The sequence below is a fragment of the Macaca nemestrina genome, chromosome 12 (assembly GCF_043159975.1).
Source record: "Macaca nemestrina isolate mMacNem1 chromosome 12, mMacNem.hap1, whole genome shotgun sequence".
NCBI lineage: Eukaryota > Metazoa > Chordata > Mammalia > Primates > Cercopithecidae > Macaca > Macaca nemestrina.
Genome location: NC_092136.1, coordinates 73,083,326 through 73,101,585, shown reverse-complemented (window position 1 = coordinate 73,101,585; position 18,260 = coordinate 73,083,326). Strand labels below are relative to the sequence as shown.

The window sequence follows — 18,260 nt, the reverse complement described above, 5'->3', positions numbered from 1 at the left end:
CCAAAGTGCTGGGATTACAGGCTTGAGCCACCGCGCCCGGCATAAGAATCTCTTACAGGACATTTGTTGCTACTGCCAAGCAGGCCTTCTCTATGGTCAGGCAACAGGGAGTGCTGAGGAAGGAATTCCATCATCCTAACCGACTTTTTGCTGGAGTAAGAGTTTTTAACAAAGTTTTTCATATTCAGGCACCTCCAAACATATTTTCTTTATTTCCTCCAGAAAACAAGTTTTAGTACTGAGATCCTTGTAAACATTTAACACAACTGGTTTAAGAACAAACTAAAAGCATCTATATCCTTGCCCTGTGTTGCTGGGGTACGTTTATACAAGGAGAAGTTGGGACAAATGCAGTGGGCCCAGTGACCTTCCTATTCAGTTCAAAGTAGGTCTTGGCATGAGAGTTCCATATAGCCAGTACAGCTGACTTTCTGTGATTTCCAAGGGGTGCCCAATACACTAAGGGCCATGGTCCTTGGGAAGGTCTGATGATGTTTCTGCTCATTGTTGATCAGGGTCAAACCTTTTCACTAACCAGGATTGCTCTTTCCAAGAAGTCAGAGGTCAGAAAGCTGGTAGCGTCGTACAAGACCATCTCGACAGCATGTGTAGATCTGCTTCTCCCATGTGGCTACCTAGAACACAAGAATTCACAGTTAAAAGGAAGCCTGGGATTCTTCCATTTCAAAAAGATGGAGGCTTATGATTGACAGACACTAGTCCCAGGGAGTCTGAGAAGGCTTTATGAAGGCAACAGAATTACATCCATGATTATGTGCTTACAAAAATTGCTGGCTCATAGTGATGCCAGCATCCCAATCACCAATGGTTGGGATGCACCCATGACTATAGAACAGAGAAACTAATCGGTCCAAGTGGAAAGCAAACCCATTAGTGTTGTTCAGGTTGAGCACAGATGGTCTGCCTCTGGGGAGGAGATGGTTCATAGATGAGCTTGGCTACTCTTGAACCTTATAAAATTGAATACAAAAAAGTACTGAATATGTGTCTTTTTTTCTGAGGAGGATTTCATCAACTCTTCAAGGAAAACAGCATGAATTCTGGAGTTAACTTAATCTCAGCTTTACTACCAACTAGCTGCATGACCTAGGGCAACTTTCTCAACCCCCCGGGCCCCAGTTGCCTCATTTGTACAATGGAAATATGTTGATTCAAAATATGGAACACTATACAAGAATTTTGTTTGTTTTTTGTTTTTTGAGACAGAATCTCGGCTCTGTCACCCAGGCTGGAGTGCAGTGGCACCATCTTGGCTCATTGCAAGTTCCGCCTCCCAGGTTCACGCCATTTTCCTGCCTCAGCCTCCAGAGTAGGTGGGACTACAGGCACCTGCCACCATGCCTGGCTAATTTTTTGTATTTTTAGTAGAGGTGGGGTTTCACCGTGTTAGCCAAGATGGTCTCAATCTCCTGACCTCATGATCCACCCGCCTCGGCCTCCCAAAGTGCTGGGATTACAGGCGTAAGTCACCGCACCCGGCTGGAACACTACACAAGAATTTTAAAAAATGAAATGGATGGCCAGGCACAGTGGCTCACGCCTGTAATCCCAGCACTTTGGGAGGCCAAGGCAGGCCTCAGTCGGGAGTTCGAGACCAGCCTGACCAACATGGAGAAACCCTGTCTCTACTAAAAATACAAAATTAGCCAGGCGTGGTGGCGCATGCCTGTAATCCCAGCTACTTGGGAGGCTGAAGCAGGAGAATCGCTTGAACCTGGGAGGCAGAGGTTGCAGTAGGCTGAGATTGTGCCACTGCACTCCAGGCTAGGTAACAAGAGCGAAACTCCATCTCAAAAAAAAAAAAAGAAAAAAGAAATAGATCTATATGCATTTACCTGGAAACAGCTCTAAGACGGTAATTTAAATAAAAGTCACAGGGCACTATATAGAGAATAGTCTCAATTATGTACAAACTGAAGATAAAAGTATATTATTCACATCAATACATAAAGATGTAAGTGTACAAATTCTCTGAAAATAGTCTTGAAAAATATGTGCCAAACTGTTAACGCTAGTTACTTCTGGAAAAGAGGAAGGGAACCAAAAAGGTCGTAAAGGAGACTTTTAAATCTGTATCATTCTGTATTGTTTGAACTTTTACAGATATTAATTATACAACTTTTTTTAAATTATAGGAAAAAATAGGAATAATAATACCTATACCTCAACAAATGGTAACAAAGATTACATGAGATAATGTATATAAAACGTTCAGCACAGTGTCTGGTCAATAAATATTTCCCCTTTTATTTTTCTCTTTCTATTCTAATCAAATGAGAAAATCAGTCCAGAAGTCTTAATAATAATAATAATAATAATATTTATAGAATGTATTTACAAGGAGTTTTCATATTACTATCTTCATTTTACAGATGAATTGACAGACTAGTGAGGTAAAGTAAGTTTTTAAGTTTCTAGAGCCAGTAAGTGATGAACTTTTTTTTTTTTTTCTGAGACAGGGTCTCACTCTTCGCCCAGGCTGGAGTGCAGTGACACGATCACAGCTCATGGCAGCCTCAACTTCCCAGGCCCAAGCAATCGTCCCATCTTGGCCTCCCAAATGAGTAGCTGGGACTACAGGCATGTGCGCCACCATGCCCAGCTAATTTTTCTGTATTTTTTGTAGAGATGGGGGTCTCATCTTATTGCCCAGGCTGGTTTCGAACTCCTGGGCTCAAGTGATCCACCTGCTTCAGCCTCCAGAAGTGCTGGGGGTACAGCTGTCAGCCAGAAGTCACTATTTTTTTTTTTTTTTTTTTTTAGAGATAGAGTCTCACTCTGTTGCACAGGCTGGAGTGGAGTGGTGCGATCTCGGGGCTCACTGCAGCCTCCACCTCCCAGGTTCAAGTGATTCTCCTGCCTCAGCCTCCCAAGTAGCTAGAACTACAGGCGTATACCACCACGCCCAGCTAATTTTTTTGTATTTTTAGTAGAGACGGGTTTCACCATGCTGGCCAGGCTGGTCTTGAACTCCTGACCTCAAGTGATCCACCTGTCTCGGCCTCCCAAAGTGCTGGAATTACAGGCATGAGCCACCATGCCTGGACCAGACGTCACCTCTGACTTAAGCTCTTAATTTCTTCCCATCCTACCACACTGCCTATACAATAAGCACTATTTTATCATCCCTAATGACCACAAGGTATCTGGATTCAGTCTCATAAAAGCCCTAGATCTCCCATGAGAATCACCCAGGTCTAGTGTTGTCTCAGGCCTGTACCTTGTACACAGGGTCACAGTCAGCCCCAGTGAGCTCAGTGACATAGTCTAAGTCTTGCTGGACAATAAAACAGCTTCCATCACCTGAAAGGCAGAAAGAAAATTGATATAACTAAGAGAAAACTCTATCCAGAGCTTAAACACTCACTATTTTTATTTGCTTCTGTAGATCACTAGTGTAAAGAAGATGGTCCAAAGACCCAGAATGGCAAATAGATCTTATTATGTGGGCCATCTTTTTTTTTCAGACAGAGTTTCGTTCTTGTTGTCCAGGCTGGAGTACTATGCCGCGATCTCAGCTCACTGCAACCTCCACCTCCTGGGTTCAAGCAATTCTCCTGCCTCAGCCTCCCAAGCAGCTGGGATTACAGGTGACCGCCACCACACCTGGGTAATTTTTGTATTTTTAGTAGAGATGGGGTTTCACCATGTTGGCCAGGCTTGTCTCAAACTCCCGACCTCAGGTGATCCATCCACCTGCCTCAGCTTCCCAAGGTGCTGGGATTACAAGCGTGAGCCACCATGCCCGGCCTATGTGGGCCAATTATGATAACCCATAGTGGCTGCCTAGAATGCTGAGCTGGGGTGGATTTGAAGAGCAAGTGCGAGTTCTGTGGGAAGAAGGGATGTCTTTGATTAGCAATGCCAGCCAAAGGCACAGAGCAAGCAACCACAGGTGTGTGTGTGTGAGTGTGTGTGTGTATTTATAAACTTATCCTAGATTATTTTTAATAGGGAATGTCTAAAAAAATGTCCTTAACATTTTTTAAAGAAATATTTGTGTAGATATTCCCTATTTTTTTTTTTTTTTTTTTTTTTTTGAGACGGAGTCTCGCTCTGCCGCCCAGGCTGGAGTGCAGTGGCCCGATCTCAACTCACTGCAAGCTCCGCCTCCCGGGTTTATGCCATTCTCCTGCCTCAGCCTCCTGAGTAGCTGGGACTACAGGCGCCCACCACCTTGCCCGGCTAGTTTTTTTTTGTATTTTTTAGTAGAGACAGGGTTTCACCGTGTTAGCCAGGATGGTCTCGATCTCCTGACCTCGTGATCCGCCCGTCTCGGCCTCCCAAAGTGCTGGGATTACAGGCTTGAGCCACCGCGCCCGGCGATATTCCCTATTAAAATGTTCCCAGATTATTCCTCAATCTGTAAATTTGACTGTATACACTAGGAGAAAGAGGACAGTTAACACTAAGAAAGTAAAAGTATATCTAATTCTTAAAAGAGCACGGACAAATGAAACTTGGAGTGATCTATAAACTGCTTAATGAGGTGATTTCTTTTTGTTAATATAAAAGTAGTAAAAATACAAAAAAAATTAGCTGAGCGTGGTGGTCCACGCCTGTAATCCCAGATACTCAGGAGGCTGAGGCAGGAGAATTGCTTGAACCCAGGAAGCAGAGGTTGCAGTGAGCCAAGATGGTGCCACTGCACTCCAACCTAAGCAACAGAATGAGACTCTGTCTCAAAATAAATACATAAATACATAAATAAATAGAAGTAGTACATGCTCATTGAACAAAACTTTAAAAATAAACAAAGCAGGGGTAGAAAAATCACCCCAATCTACCATTCAAAGGCAATTACTGTTAATATTTTTATCTATTTTTTGTGCCTATTTTTCATGGTTGACAGCATGTACATAAATGAATGTCTTTATGCATACAGTTTTTTCTGACTTTGTATATATAAAGACCTGGAAAAGAATCAGCAGATATTAATTAACCTTTTCAAACTTTTTGGAAATCTGAAAAACTGTTTTCCAAATTTATCTGTTAATCTATATTCCAAGCAGCAGCATATACAAGGTAGTACCTTACCCTTTCTTGCATTATTATTAAAAATCATCTTCCCCAACAATGAATCCTTATCTTTGAGAGAGACATATAGAAATGCTGACAGGTGAAATAAGATGCTCATGATATATTTCAAAATATATGAAATGAGGAATGCAAGGGAATGGGTAAAACAAGATTAGCCATATATTGATAATAGCTTACGTTGGACAATGGGTATAGCAGGTTCACTGTGCTATTTTGTCTACTTTTAGATATGTTTGGCAATTTCCATCAAAAAAGTTTTTTATTTTGTTTCATCTGGCAATTTAAATCTCCTCACTAATAATCAAAGAGTTCCAAAGGACCTCAAAGATCATCTATATCCAACTTCTAAACCAGTACAGAACTCCCTCTACAGCACATGGCAGAGCGGCCAAACAGCCTATACTTGCCCATCGCCAGAGTTAGGGGTGCTCACTACCTTAAGGGCAGCTTCTTTCTTAAGGAAAAGAAAGCTTTTCCTTTATAATTAACTGGAATGTGGTTTCTGATAACTTTCTCTTACTGGTCTTAGTTTTGTCCTCTGAAAACAGAGCTATAATCTTACTCCCTTTGCCTTTAGATATCAGTACTGGAAGTTATGCCTTGCCTTCTTCCCAGCAGAAAAGTAGAAAAGTACAAAAAATCTGCTCCTTTGGGTTGAAACCCAGGAGCCACCAAGATGCCAGCTTACCACTCTTCTCTCATGGATTCTGACACCGAACTCATTGGAAACATGGCACTGTTACCTATCAGAAGTCAATTCAAAGGACCTGCCCCAAGAGAGACAAAAGATATTGATACTGTGGATGAAGCCATCTATTACTTCAAGGCCAATGTCTTCTTCAAAAACTATGAAGTTAATAATGAAGCTGATAGGACCTTGATATGTATCTCTCTCTACGTTTCTGAGTGTCTAAAGGAACTCCAAAAGTGCAATTCCAAAAGCCAGGGTGAGAAAGAAATGTATACACTGGGAATCACTAACTTTCCTGTTCCTGGAGAGCCCGGTTTTCCACTTAATGCAATTTATCCCAAACCTGCAAACAAACAGGAAGATGAAGTGATAAAGGCCTATTTACAACAGCTAAGGCAAGAGACTGGACTGAGACTTTGTAAGAAAGTTTTCAACCCTCAGAATGATAAACGCAGCAAGTGGTGGACTTGCTCTGTGAAGAGACAGTTCATGAACTAGAGTCTTTCAAGACCTGGACAGTGAAAGGAGCAGGGGCAGCCACCATCTCCAGAGCCCTAAGCAGCATTTTCCAGCAAGATATACACAATACTTTGCCTTTATTTCACAACGTTTTATACACAAGAGAGAAGAGCATGTCTTTACTTGAAAAACTCTTGATCAAGAATTCGGGTGGGAGAAAAGAAAGTGGGTTATCAACAGTGATTTGAAATTTTCTGCAGTATTAAGCTGGTGCTTAGTAAGCATAAGTAATAATAAAGAAATTTCAGGCCAGGCGCGGTGGCTCACACCTGTAATCCCAGCACTTTGGGAGGCCAGGGCGGGCGGATTATGAGGTCAGGAGATCGAGACCATCCAGGCTAATATGGTGAAACCCTATCTCTACTAAAAATACAAAAAACTAGCCAGGTGTGGTGGCGGGCACCTGTAGTCCCAGCTACTCAGGAGGCTGAGGCAGGAGAATGGCATGAACTCGGGAATGGAGCTTGCAGTGAGCTGAGATGCTGCCACTGCACTCCAGCCTGGGCGACAGAGCAAGACCCTGTCTCAAAAAAAAAAAAAAAAAAAGAAATTTCTAACATTCAAAAAAAAAAAAAAAAAAAAAGTACCAAAAGTAGAGTACGAGTCAGCTCTTCTCCACCTCCTACTCCTCATATAACCCACACATCACCTTGAAACAGAGACTTTTTTTTTTTTTTTGAGAGGGAGTTTCACCAGGGATTACAGGTGCACACCACCATGCCCGGCTAATATTTGTATTTTTAGTAGAGATGGCATTTCGCCATGTTGGCCAGGCTGGTCTTAAACTCCTGACCTCAGGTGATCTACCCTCCTCGATCTCCCAAAGTGCTGGGATAACAATCAGGAAAATGGCCTGCAGGTAGGAGAGAAGAGGTGAGAAATATCGAGGCCTCAGGTGATCTATCCACCTTGGCCTCCCTAAGTGCTGGGATTACAGGTGTGAGTCACTGCGCCCAACCTTATTTTTTAATTTTAATTTTTTTTTTTTTTTTTTTTTTTTAGACAGAGTCTCACTCTGTCACCCAGGCAGGAGTGCAGTGGCATGATCTCAGCTCACTGCATCCTCCGCCTCCCAGGTTCAAGCAATTCTAATGCCTCAGCCTCCTGAGTAGCTGGGACTACGGACGTGTGCCACCATGCCCAGTAATTTTGTGTTTTTAGTGGAGACAGGGTTTCATCATGCTGGCCAGGGTGGTCTCAAATTCCTGACCTCAAGGGATCCACCCGCTTCAGCTTTCCAAAGTGCTGGGATTACAGGCATGAGCCACCATGCCCAGTCACTATCTTTTTAATATTTTTTTAATTAAAAAAATTATTTTTGAGACAGAGTCTCACTTTGTCACCCAGGGTGAAATGCAGTGGCACAATCATGGCTCACTGCAGCCTCCACCTCCTAGACTCAAGCGATCCTCCTACCTCAGCTTCCTGAGTAGCTGGGACCACAGAAATGAACCACCATGCCTGACTAATTTTTATTTTTTGTAGAGACAGGGTCTTCTATGTTGCCCGGGCTGGTCTCAAACTCCTGGGCTCAAGTGATCCTTCCACCTCAGCCTCCCAAAATGCTGGGATTATAGGCATGAGCCACTGTGCCCAGCCCATTTGTTTTTTAAATTAAAAAAAAAAAAAAAAAGTTTTATAAAAATATTATATTTTGGAGTGACTTTAGGTTTACAGAAAAGTTAAAGATAATACAGAAAGTTCCCATATGCCCTTAATCAGTTTCAGGTTTTCCCAAATGTTATTACCTTACATTTGTCAAAACTAAGAGGTCAATATTGGTACACTGCTATTACCTAAACACATACTTTTTTTTTTTCCACCAGTCTTTCCTTAACATCCTGGATCCAGTCTAGAATACCACTGACTTAGCTGTCAAGTTTCTTTAGTCTCCTTGGTTGACTTTTATTTTCAAATCACTAAATTAATATAATCTGAAATGGACTCTGGACTTCTTGTTAAGTGAAGCAGTACACTTTCCTAACTGTTTAAACCATGTTCAGCGGAGTGTTCTGTAAATAACAGCCCAAAACATCCTAACTGATATACTGAAATGCTCAAGGTAGGTAGGTAGTCCCTCCAGGCTGTATAGTCCAGTCCTCCTCACCTGCATCATTCCTACAAGGATCCAGTGTCCCTTAATGTACACTTTGTTCCAGGCATTTCCCCAACATCATTCCTGAACTCCATTCCAAAGAGTTTGTCCTGGCTACACCAAGGTACTCGCTTTACCTAGAATATGTATGTAAAGCATCAAACACAGTACCTACTACATAGCAGGCTCTCCGGAAATGCTAGTGCCCTTCTTCTTTTGCCCCCCTTGCCTCATCTATGACTTTGCATACACAAAAGCTTCAGCTTTCAGTGTCCATCTTTACATCTCCAGTGGGTGAAATCTTTATCGGTTTACATGTCACCTAGTTCACAAAGACCTTGCTGACAGCACTCCTGCCTCTAGAATTAGCTATTCTCCATTTCCTCATGCAGTCTTCTAATGTAGTCCTTATCAAACTGGACTGCAATCATATGTTCACATGTCTGTCTGCCTTATTGTGAGCTCCCTTAGGGCACAAGAGTGGTGGGCATTGAGCTAAATTCTGGGAATAACACAATGAATAAGGCACAGTCACCACCCTCAAGGAGCTTGAACTGGAGGGGGACGCAGACAATCACAACACAGAGTGATAAAAACTATTGATAGGTACAATATGCCAAAGAATCATGGGGGACCATGCCCCAACCCAGCCAGAGATTATACACTTAAAACTATGTTTAATTAACTGAACTACAAAGAAGCATCTCTCTCAATTGGCTCATGGACCCACCTTGGCTAGCAATGAATCCATCTCTGAAACTTAGCAGGGATAGAACTGGTGCTCCTGATCTGTGGATGACTTGTACCGGAGCCCTAGGATTCAAAGAAAAGGGAAATTTTACTTTCTTTCTTCAAAAGCAATACTTGACCATATTCACTAATCACATAAGAGCAAACAGGATAAAATGTGGAGAAAGATTAAACATTTCTATGGTTTCTTTCCTGGCAAGAACCTTAACTGGCAGATTAAGGTAATTCATTTAAAACCATCCATGTCTCTAAACATGAACTAAGTCACCACCCAAATCCTGAGTTTTTAAGGCAGGTATGACATGGGTTGAAGATAACAATATTAGCAGTATGTTAACCTTTTCACTTAACGAAAGAATTAAGATTTGTTGTAAAATATTAAAATTGTCAGGACTCTAAAAAGAAAGAGAAAGCTGAGTGAGAATCAATTTAATATATATGTAAGGGTGATTTTATAATAGTGATCAGAGATTCCCTATCTCTGTGGAGGCAAAAAAAAAAAAGAAAAAAAGAAAAAAATTAAGTAACTGAAATGATGGAAGAAAAGGTATAAGCTAGTCACCATCTACTGTAATTTCTTCCCTGCTCTTGGAATAAACTTAGAATGGCAGGTAAGGTCAAAGCAGCTCCTGTTTTCCTGCTGGCATCACTTCTCACCACTGCCCTCATATGCAGGGAACATACCTGTCATAGACTCCCGAAAACAACCCCTTTCACATGCCTTCATATATAGGATTGTATATATGGGATTCTACCGAGCCCAGCTCTTTTCCTCCTTCTTTACTTGGCAACTTCCTACTCAACAAGATCCAATGTTTCTCATTGCTTTGGAGAAGCAGTCTTACCTCCTTCCCTCTCCTTTCTGGTGCTTCCTTAAATTTCTGTGGCTAGCCCTGTCAGACAAGCGATCACACTGCACAACAGTCTTTTACTTGTCCATCTTTACCATTAGACTCCAGGTGTCTCAAAGGCAGAGTCTGTTTTTTTGTTTTTTGTTTTTGTTTTTGAGATAGAGTCTCGCTCTGTTGCCCAGGCTGGAGTTCAGTGGCACGATCTCAGCTCACTGAAACCTCCACTTCCCAGGTTCAAGCGATCCTCCTGCCTCAGCTACACTAGCAGCTGGGATAATAGGTACGCGCCACCATGCCCAACTAATTTTTGTATTTTCAGTAGAAACGGGGTTTCGCCATGTTGGCCAGGCTGGTCTCGAACTCCTGACCTCAGGTGATCCACTCACCTTGACCTTCCGAAGTGCTGGGGTTACAGGAGTGAGCCACCACACCCAGCCCAGAGTCTGTACCTTTTATTTCTGTTTTTCAGTGCCTTGAACCAAGCCTGATGCCCACAGAAGCTATTTTCAATAAATATCAGTTGAAAAAAGGAAGGAAATCAAAGGAAGAAGGGACAGAATTGTAGAAATTATTAAATCCTGCAACAGAGAGATTGTGTGATTCTCTTTAGGTATCTTTAAGACCAAGGAAAAGCCTGTTTAGAAAGGTCATGATCAAAACTACATAACTAACAGAGCTGGGTTCCTTAAACTAAAAATAATCTTTTAGGGCTGGGTACAGTGGCTCATGCCTGTAATCCCAGCACTTTGGGAGGCTGAGGCGGGCAGATAATGAGGTCAGGAGTTTGAGACCAGCCTGACCAACCTGGTGAAACCCTGTCTCTATTAAATATACAAAAATTAGCTTGGTGTGGTGGCGCACGCCTGTAATCCCAGCTACTCAGGAGGCTAAGGCAGGAGAATTGCTTGAACCCAGGAGGCAGAGGTTACAATAAGCCGAGATAGCACCACTGTACTCCAGCCTGGAGGACAGAGTGAGAATCCATCTCAAAAAATAAATAAATAAATAAAAATAATTCAATCTTTCAATCTTAGGGTAGCCAGGGTCTAATGTAAGAGAAAATTACTGAGCTCTTTAAGGTTAAAAGTTCTAGACAATCAATTTAAATGAAATGTTAGTTTATATTTAAGCTTAATTTTCACAGCAATCATTAGTCAGACAATCATAATAGTATGAATCATATATTTTAATATGAGTCCAGGAATAATAAGAACAATCAGAAAATTCAGACCAGAAAACCTTTGTAAACGGAAAAATATACCCTTGATTCAACAGTCATCTATATGCTAGGCTAAATCAACGTTAAAGCCAATAAAAATTTCCACTCTGTAGAAGACCTGCATCATGTAAATGAATAGTGACTCACCCTGGACTCCTCACATCCAGCTGATAAATGTTTCCATCTTGAGTCCCAGCCAATAGCAAGAAGCCAGAGAGAAAAGTACAGCAGTTGAAAGCATCTGAGCCAATAAAGAGGAACACCTGGGAACAAGTAGGAGGCAAAAATGCTGTTTAGAGATTAATTTGTTTCCAAGAATAAACAGGCACCAAAAAAGGAAAAATTTCACTATATTTTGAGATATTTTCTTCCTTCCCCCTTTAATTATTCTCAAATGGTAAATTACACATTCACCAAAAACTGAGAAGGAAATACTCCCAGGATTTCAGGAACCTGAGGCTGGTTAAGGACTTGAACAGTTTATGTAATATACTCTGAGGTGGCAGTTTTCCAACTATTACCACTCAACACACTATCTCACAGTATCCTCACCAACAAAATTCCTTCTTTTCCCCTTTTTCATGACAACCTTCTATTTGAGAAACACTTGCAATTCCCACATGTAAGTTTTGTTCCATGTCACTTCAACCTTTTGAAGGAGGGTATTTTGTAGGAAAATAAACAGGCTTAAATAAAGTAGCGATGTAAAGAATCACAGTTCTCCCCATGAATCTGAAAAAGAAAGTATTAGATTTTCATTTACTTCTTACTGTTAGCTCAAACTGATTATGTCTTCCCCAAACATTCTAAAAAGAAAAGGCAAAAAACAAAATAAACAAAAAAACCTGATTTCCCTCTGGAAGTAAAAGCCAGTGTGAAAACTCAAGTACAAAGGCGATATTAGCAAAAATGGTAATGTTCCTGAAACAAACTTTGAAAATGGAAATATCACTAGCACAATGAAGTAATAAGATGAAATGAAAACAGCAAACGCTGTGGCCAAACCAAATCATTAAAGTTGTCTGGATGACAATTACAGGAGCTAGAAGGAAATTTTAAAAATCTAATCTCTGGGAAGAGAGAATTTAGTTAACAGCATAATCTTCCCAGCAAAAATTCAGATGTAGGAAGAAACTCCAACTAATGGTCTGTTCATTAATTGATCAAGAGTCCTGAATACATGAGTCTTTTTTTTTTTTTTTTTTTTTTTTTTTGAGACAGGGTCTCACTCTGGTTCCCCAGACTGGAGTACAGTGGCACAATCTTGGCTCACTGAAGCCTCCACCTTCCAGGCTAAGGTGATCTTCCCATCTCAGCCTCCCAAGTAGCTGTAGCTGGAATTACAGGTGCATGCCACCACGCCCAGCCAATTTTTTGTATTATTAATAGAGATGGGTTTTTTGCCCAGGCCAGTCTTGAACTCTTGGACTCAAGCAATCTACCCTTTCTGGGCCTCCCAGAAAGCTGGGATTACAGGCATGAGCCATTGTTCCCAGCCGCATGAGTTCTTTACTCAGAATTTCTTCACATTACCTAAGAGGTAGCAGGACTCATAAAGAAAGAAAATCTATACAACTTCATCATTTTACATATAGCACACTAAGACCCAGAGAAGGAAAATGACTTAACAAAGATCACAAAACAGTAGAGCATTTAATCCTCATCATATACCCTATTATGCCCAGTTTAGTGATGAGGAAGCAGGCGCAGAGAGGTTAAGTAACTTGTCCAATGCTGGAATCATTAAGTATTAACATAAGAACTGAGATTTATTTTATTTTTTTATTCTCTGCAAGTGTTGCACAAGAACTGGGATTTAGGGCCGGGTGCAGTGGCTCACACCTGTACTCCCAGGTGTGAGGTCAAGGAAGGTAGATCACATGGGTCAGGAGTTTGAGACTAGTCTGGCCAACATGATGAAACCCTGTCTCTACTGAAAATATAAAAATTAGCCAGGCATGGTGGTAGGCCTGTAATCCCAGCTACTCGGGAGGCTGACGCAGGAGAATCACTTGAACCTAGGATGCGGAGGTTGCAGTAAGCTGAACCGAGATTGCACCACTGCACTCCAGCCTGGGTGACAGAGTGAGACTCTGTCTCAAAAAACAAACAAACAAACAAACAGGGATTTAAATGTTGCCCTTATTCCAAATCCCACACTCTTAATCATTATGCTGTACTTCCTCTTACTCAGGCAGCTTTCTCAAAAGTGAACACAGGGAGCAAGTAGAAATGTTTCCAAAATAGCCTTCTAAGAAACAGAACGACCCAGGTTGCCTCAGAGTTCAAAGGCCATATAGGAACCACTTGCCGGCTGCCTGCTCTGTAGTCCCAAGCACTGAAGTTTCTTATCTTCCCGGGCCAACAGCAGCATTTTTGCTTCTGTTCCAACCTCCCGTTCACCTGCATGACAAATGAACTATGTTAATAACAGTGAGGCTGATCAGCTGGCAGTGCCCACACAGCACCAATACTGATGGTTGACTACTGATTTTGTTAGCGATTCACTTACTACAAAGCAAACATTTATTATGTTCTGTATCTCACTGTGGTATTATTTATAAACTGGATATATTTGACAAAACTCACAGAACTATACAATTAAAAAGACTGACTTTATTTTTACATTTTAAAAATGTTTTTTAATGGTATCCAGTAGCCAAGGAAAAGGGTGACTTTTACCATATGTAAAAGATACCTCAGTAAATCCAAATGTATTTTTAAAATGTGTGTGTGTGTACTCTTTTTTGAGACAGGGTCTAGTATGTTGTCCAGGCTGAAGTGCATGGGCCATTCACAAGAACAAACATAGCACCCCACAGCCTTGAATCCCTGGGCGCGAACAATCCTCCCGCCTCAGCCTCCTGAGTAGCTGGGACTACAGGTGTGCACACCATGGCTGGCAATAAACCCAACTTTTAAAATACTAAGTTGTTTGTACCGTGAGAAGACACCACACTAGGAGCAGGGATACAATGCTGGAAAATATAGTCTCTGACCTCAAAGATCTTACAGCCTGGAGAAAATGAAATGTATTCATTCACTCACCAAATATTTCTTTAGGGCCTACTATGTATCAGGCACTATTCTTTTTTTCTTTTTCTTTTTTACCTTCATCTTCTATGTGATGACATCACACACTATTCTAACTGCTAAGGAAACAGTGATGAACAAACAGATAAGGTCCTTACTCTCAAGGATTCTAGTGAATAGGTAAATAAACAAGTAGGATACTTTCAGAAAGTGATGAGTTCTAAAAGAAAATAAAATAGGAAAATAAGATCAGAATTGAATAGGTGGTGGGAGGCTAAGTGGGGAGGGTAACTTTAAATGTAAACTTCATTTATTTTTAAAAAATTTTTTTATAGACATGGGATCTCACTATGTTGCCCAGACTAGTCTCAAACTCCTGGGCTCAAGCAATTCGCCCACCTCAGCCTCCCAAAGTGCTGGGTTTACAGGTGTGAGCCACCACGTCCAGCCTAAACTTTAACTTTAAAAAGCCTCTGTGGAAGTAATTTTTCAACTGAACGGTGAGATCTGAAAGGTGAACAGAAACCAGTTATGTGAAGAGCTTCAGGAGTATATTCCAGACTAAGGGAAAAAGACGGCAGAGTCAGGCCAGGTGCGGTGGGTCACGCCTGTAATCCCAGCACTTTGGGAGCCCGAGGCGGGTGATCACTTGAGGTAAGGAGTTCAAGACCAGCCTGGCCAACATGGCAAAACCCCATCTCTACCAAAAATACAAAAAATAGCTGGGTGTGGTGGTGCATGCCTGTAATCCCAGCAACTCAGGAGGCTGAGGCAGGAAAATTGCTTGAACCCAGGAAGTGGAGGTTGCAGTGAGCCAAGAATATGCCACTGCATTCCAGTCTGGGTGACAGAGGGAGACTGTCTCAATTTAAAAAAAAAAAAAAGAAGGCAAAGTCCGGAGACTGGGAGAGTCCACTGTACTGAAAGAAGAAACTGAAGCCCTGTAGTTGAAATGTAGTGGGCCTGGCTGAGGATGGTATGACATGAGACTGGAGAGAAGTGCAGGGGTCAGAAAGTATAAGAGCTTGTTGTAAGCCATGTAAGGGGTTAGGATTTCAACATGTACAAAGGGAGGCCACTGGAGAGTTCTAAGCAGGAGCATGACATGACTTATGATTTTCTTTTTCTTTTTTTTTGGAGATGGAGTCTCGCTCTGTCACCCAGGCTGGAGTGCAATGGCGTGATCTCGGCTCACTGCAACCTCCGCCTCCCAGGTTCATGCCATTCTCCTGCCTCAGCCTCCCGAGTAGCTGGGACTACAGGCGCCCACCACCACCCCCGGCTAATTTTTTGTATTTTTAGTAGAGACAGGGTTTCACTGTGTTAGCCAGGTTGGTCTCGATCTCCTGACCTTGTGATCTGCCCACCTCGGCCTCCCAAAGTGCTGGGATTACAGGCGTGAGCCACCACACCCGGCACGATTTTCTTAAATGACCACAATGATTGCTCTGAAAAGAATGGCTTATAGGAGAATAGTCTAGGCAGTAGTACAGGAAATAGGTGATGATAGTTTGGACCAGGATGTTGGCAGGAGGAAGGGAGAGAAGGGGAGGGAGAGGGAGAAATAGAAAAATTAGAAACACTTTGAAGTTAGAGATGGTAGACGTTGCTGATGCAGGACATGAGGAAAGAGGGGGTAGACTGTGAGTGAATCTCAGGCTTCAGGCTTGAGCAAATGGGTAGATAGTGGTGCCATTTCTGAGATGGAAAAAAACAGTTTGGGGTGGGGAGGGATCAAACACTCCTTGTTAGACAAGGTAAGTTCAACTTATTTATTAGACATCAAAATAGAGTCTGAAACTCAGGTGAGAGGTCTATGCTTTACATGAACTTTGGAAATCGTTATCAGTTTAAATAATGATAGCTATGGAACAGATGAGATCACAAAGGAAGAAACTGTAGTTACAGTTGAGGGCCCAGAACTTAATAGTGGGGCCCTCTAGTATTTAAAGGTAGAAGAGAGGAGTTTCATAAAAGGAGAACTTTAAAAAGTAGCAGTCAATGAAACAGGAAGAAAGCCAGTGTTTTGTGGTATCACAGAAGCCATGAAAAAAATGTTCTCTAAGGAGAGGGTTTACTATGTGAAATACCACTAAATTCAGAAAGACAAGCACAGAGAAATAAGATGGATTCGGCAAGAGAAAGCTCACTGGTGGCTGGGCCCCATAGCTCACACCTGTAAGCCCAGCAGTTTGGGAGGCTGAGGAGGGCGGATCACTTGAGGCCAGAAGTTCAAGACCAGCCTGGCCAACATGGTGAAACCTCGTCTCTACTAAAAATACACAAATTAGCCAGGCATGATGGTGGGCACCCATAATCCCAGCTACTCGGGAGGCTGAGGCACGAGAATCACTTGAACACTTGAACCTGGGAGGTGGAGGTTGCAGTGAGCCAAGAGATCGTACCACTGCACTCCAGCCTGGGCAAGACTAAGACCCCATCTCAAAAAAAAAAAAAAAAAAAAAAAAAAAAAAAAAAAAAAAAAAAAGGAAGGTCACTGGTGACTTTAACAATAGCCATTTCAGTCAAGTACTTAGGCATAAACCATCCTAGAATGGGCTGAAGAATAAATGGGAAATGAAAAAGTACAGAAAACGAGAAACAATATTTTCATTTAAATTACTTTAGGGCCAGCAGCAGTGGCTCGTACTTGTAATCCCAGCACTTTGGGAGGCTAAGATGGGAGGATCGCTTGAGGCCAGGAGTTCAAGACCAGCCTGGGCAACATAGTGAGACCTTGTCGCTACAAAAATAAAAAATAAAAAAAATTAGATAGGTGTAGCGGTGCATGCCTAGAGTCCTAGCTACTCAAGAGGCTGAGAGGCAGGAGAACTGCTTGAACAGAGTACAGAGGATTATTAGGGCTAAGAAACTACTATGTATGATACTACAATGGTGAATACATGTCACTGTACATTTGTCAGACCCTATAGGATGTATAACGCCAAGAATGAGTCTTAAACTCTGAACTTTGGATGATAATAATGTGTCATATGTAGGTTCATCAGCTGCAACAAATGTACCACTCTGGTGGGAGACGTTGATAGTGAGGAGGGCTATGTGTGGGTGGGTAAGGCAAAAGGTATATAAGAACTCCCTGTACTTTTTTTTTTTTTTTGAAACAGAGGCTCACACTGTCACCTAGGCTGGAGTGCATTGGTGCAATCTCAGCTCACTGCAACTTCAACTTCCCAGGTTCACACGATTCTCCTGCCTTAGCCTCCCGAGTAGCTGGGATTACAGACACACACCACCACACCCGGCTAAATTTTTGTATTTTTAGTAGAGACAGGGTTTCACTATGTTGGCCAGACTGGTCTCAAAATCCTGACCTTGTGATTCGCCCTCCTTGGCCTCCCAATGTGCTGGGATTACAGGCGTGAGCCACCACGCCCAGCCCCCTGTACTTTCTGCTAAATTTTGCTGTGAACCTAAAATGGCCCTAAAAAATAAGGTCTATTTTTTTAAATGTGAAGGGCTAAGACAATGGTAGAAAAAAAAAAAATTGTCCCATGCTGGCTAACATGGTGAAACCCCGTCTCTACTAAAAAATACAAAAAATTAGCCAGGCGTGGTGGCGCGCGCCTGTAGTCCCAGCTTCTTGGGAGGCTAAGGCAGGAGAATGGTGTGAACCCAGGAACCAGAGCTTGCCGTGAGCCGGGATTGTGCCACAGCACTCCAGCCTGGGCGACAGAGCAAGACTCCATTTCAAAAAAAATATTGTCCTATGGAACAAAGAAGCAACTATTATTATGGGAAAATAAGAATGAAAGTTGCCTTATTAGGACCTTTATTAGCCTCTCACCACAGCTATTCAACCCATTTCCTACTACTACCCCTCTTAATTCAACTTTCTAGCCCAGCCAAGTGTATCTTTTTATATAACACTCAGTTTCATGTCCAAGCTGTAATGCAAACTGCCCCTACACCTACCCCTTGCCCTAGCTCCCACTGTCCTATCCTTACCATTCCTGTCTGTTCAACTTGAACTTACCCTTTAAAGGCTTAAGCCAACTTCTTTTGTGACATCTTTCCTATCTA

At 42.1% G+C, this 18,260-nt stretch overlaps 1 protein-coding gene and 1 pseudogene across 4 annotated transcripts in view; one reads left to right on the top strand and one right to left on the bottom strand.

The window, feature by feature from the left end:
* Positions 1–183: 183 nt before the first annotated feature.
* The window catches only part of LOC105468727 (proteasomal ATPase associated factor 1), a 52,731-nt gene continuing 34,654 nt past the window's right edge, over positions 184–18,260 (bottom strand). For all 4 annotated transcript variants that reach the window (XM_071075261.1, XM_071075262.1, XM_071075259.1 and 1 more), the window contains 5 exons: positions 13,498–13,589; positions 11,334–11,449; positions 9,097–9,179; positions 3,242–3,324; positions 184–635 (listed from right to left, as the gene is read on the bottom strand). In XM_071075261.1, coding sequence (XP_070931362.1) covers positions 558–635; positions 3,242–3,324; positions 9,097–9,179; positions 11,334–11,449; positions 13,498–13,589 — 452 coding nt within the window. In that variant the 3' untranslated portion in view covers positions 184–557. The remainder of the gene's footprint in view (positions 636–3,241; positions 3,325–9,096; positions 9,180–11,333; positions 11,450–13,497; positions 13,590–18,260) is intronic.
* Positions 5,242–6,415, top strand: LOC105468726 (actin-related protein 2/3 complex subunit 3 pseudogene; annotated as a pseudogene).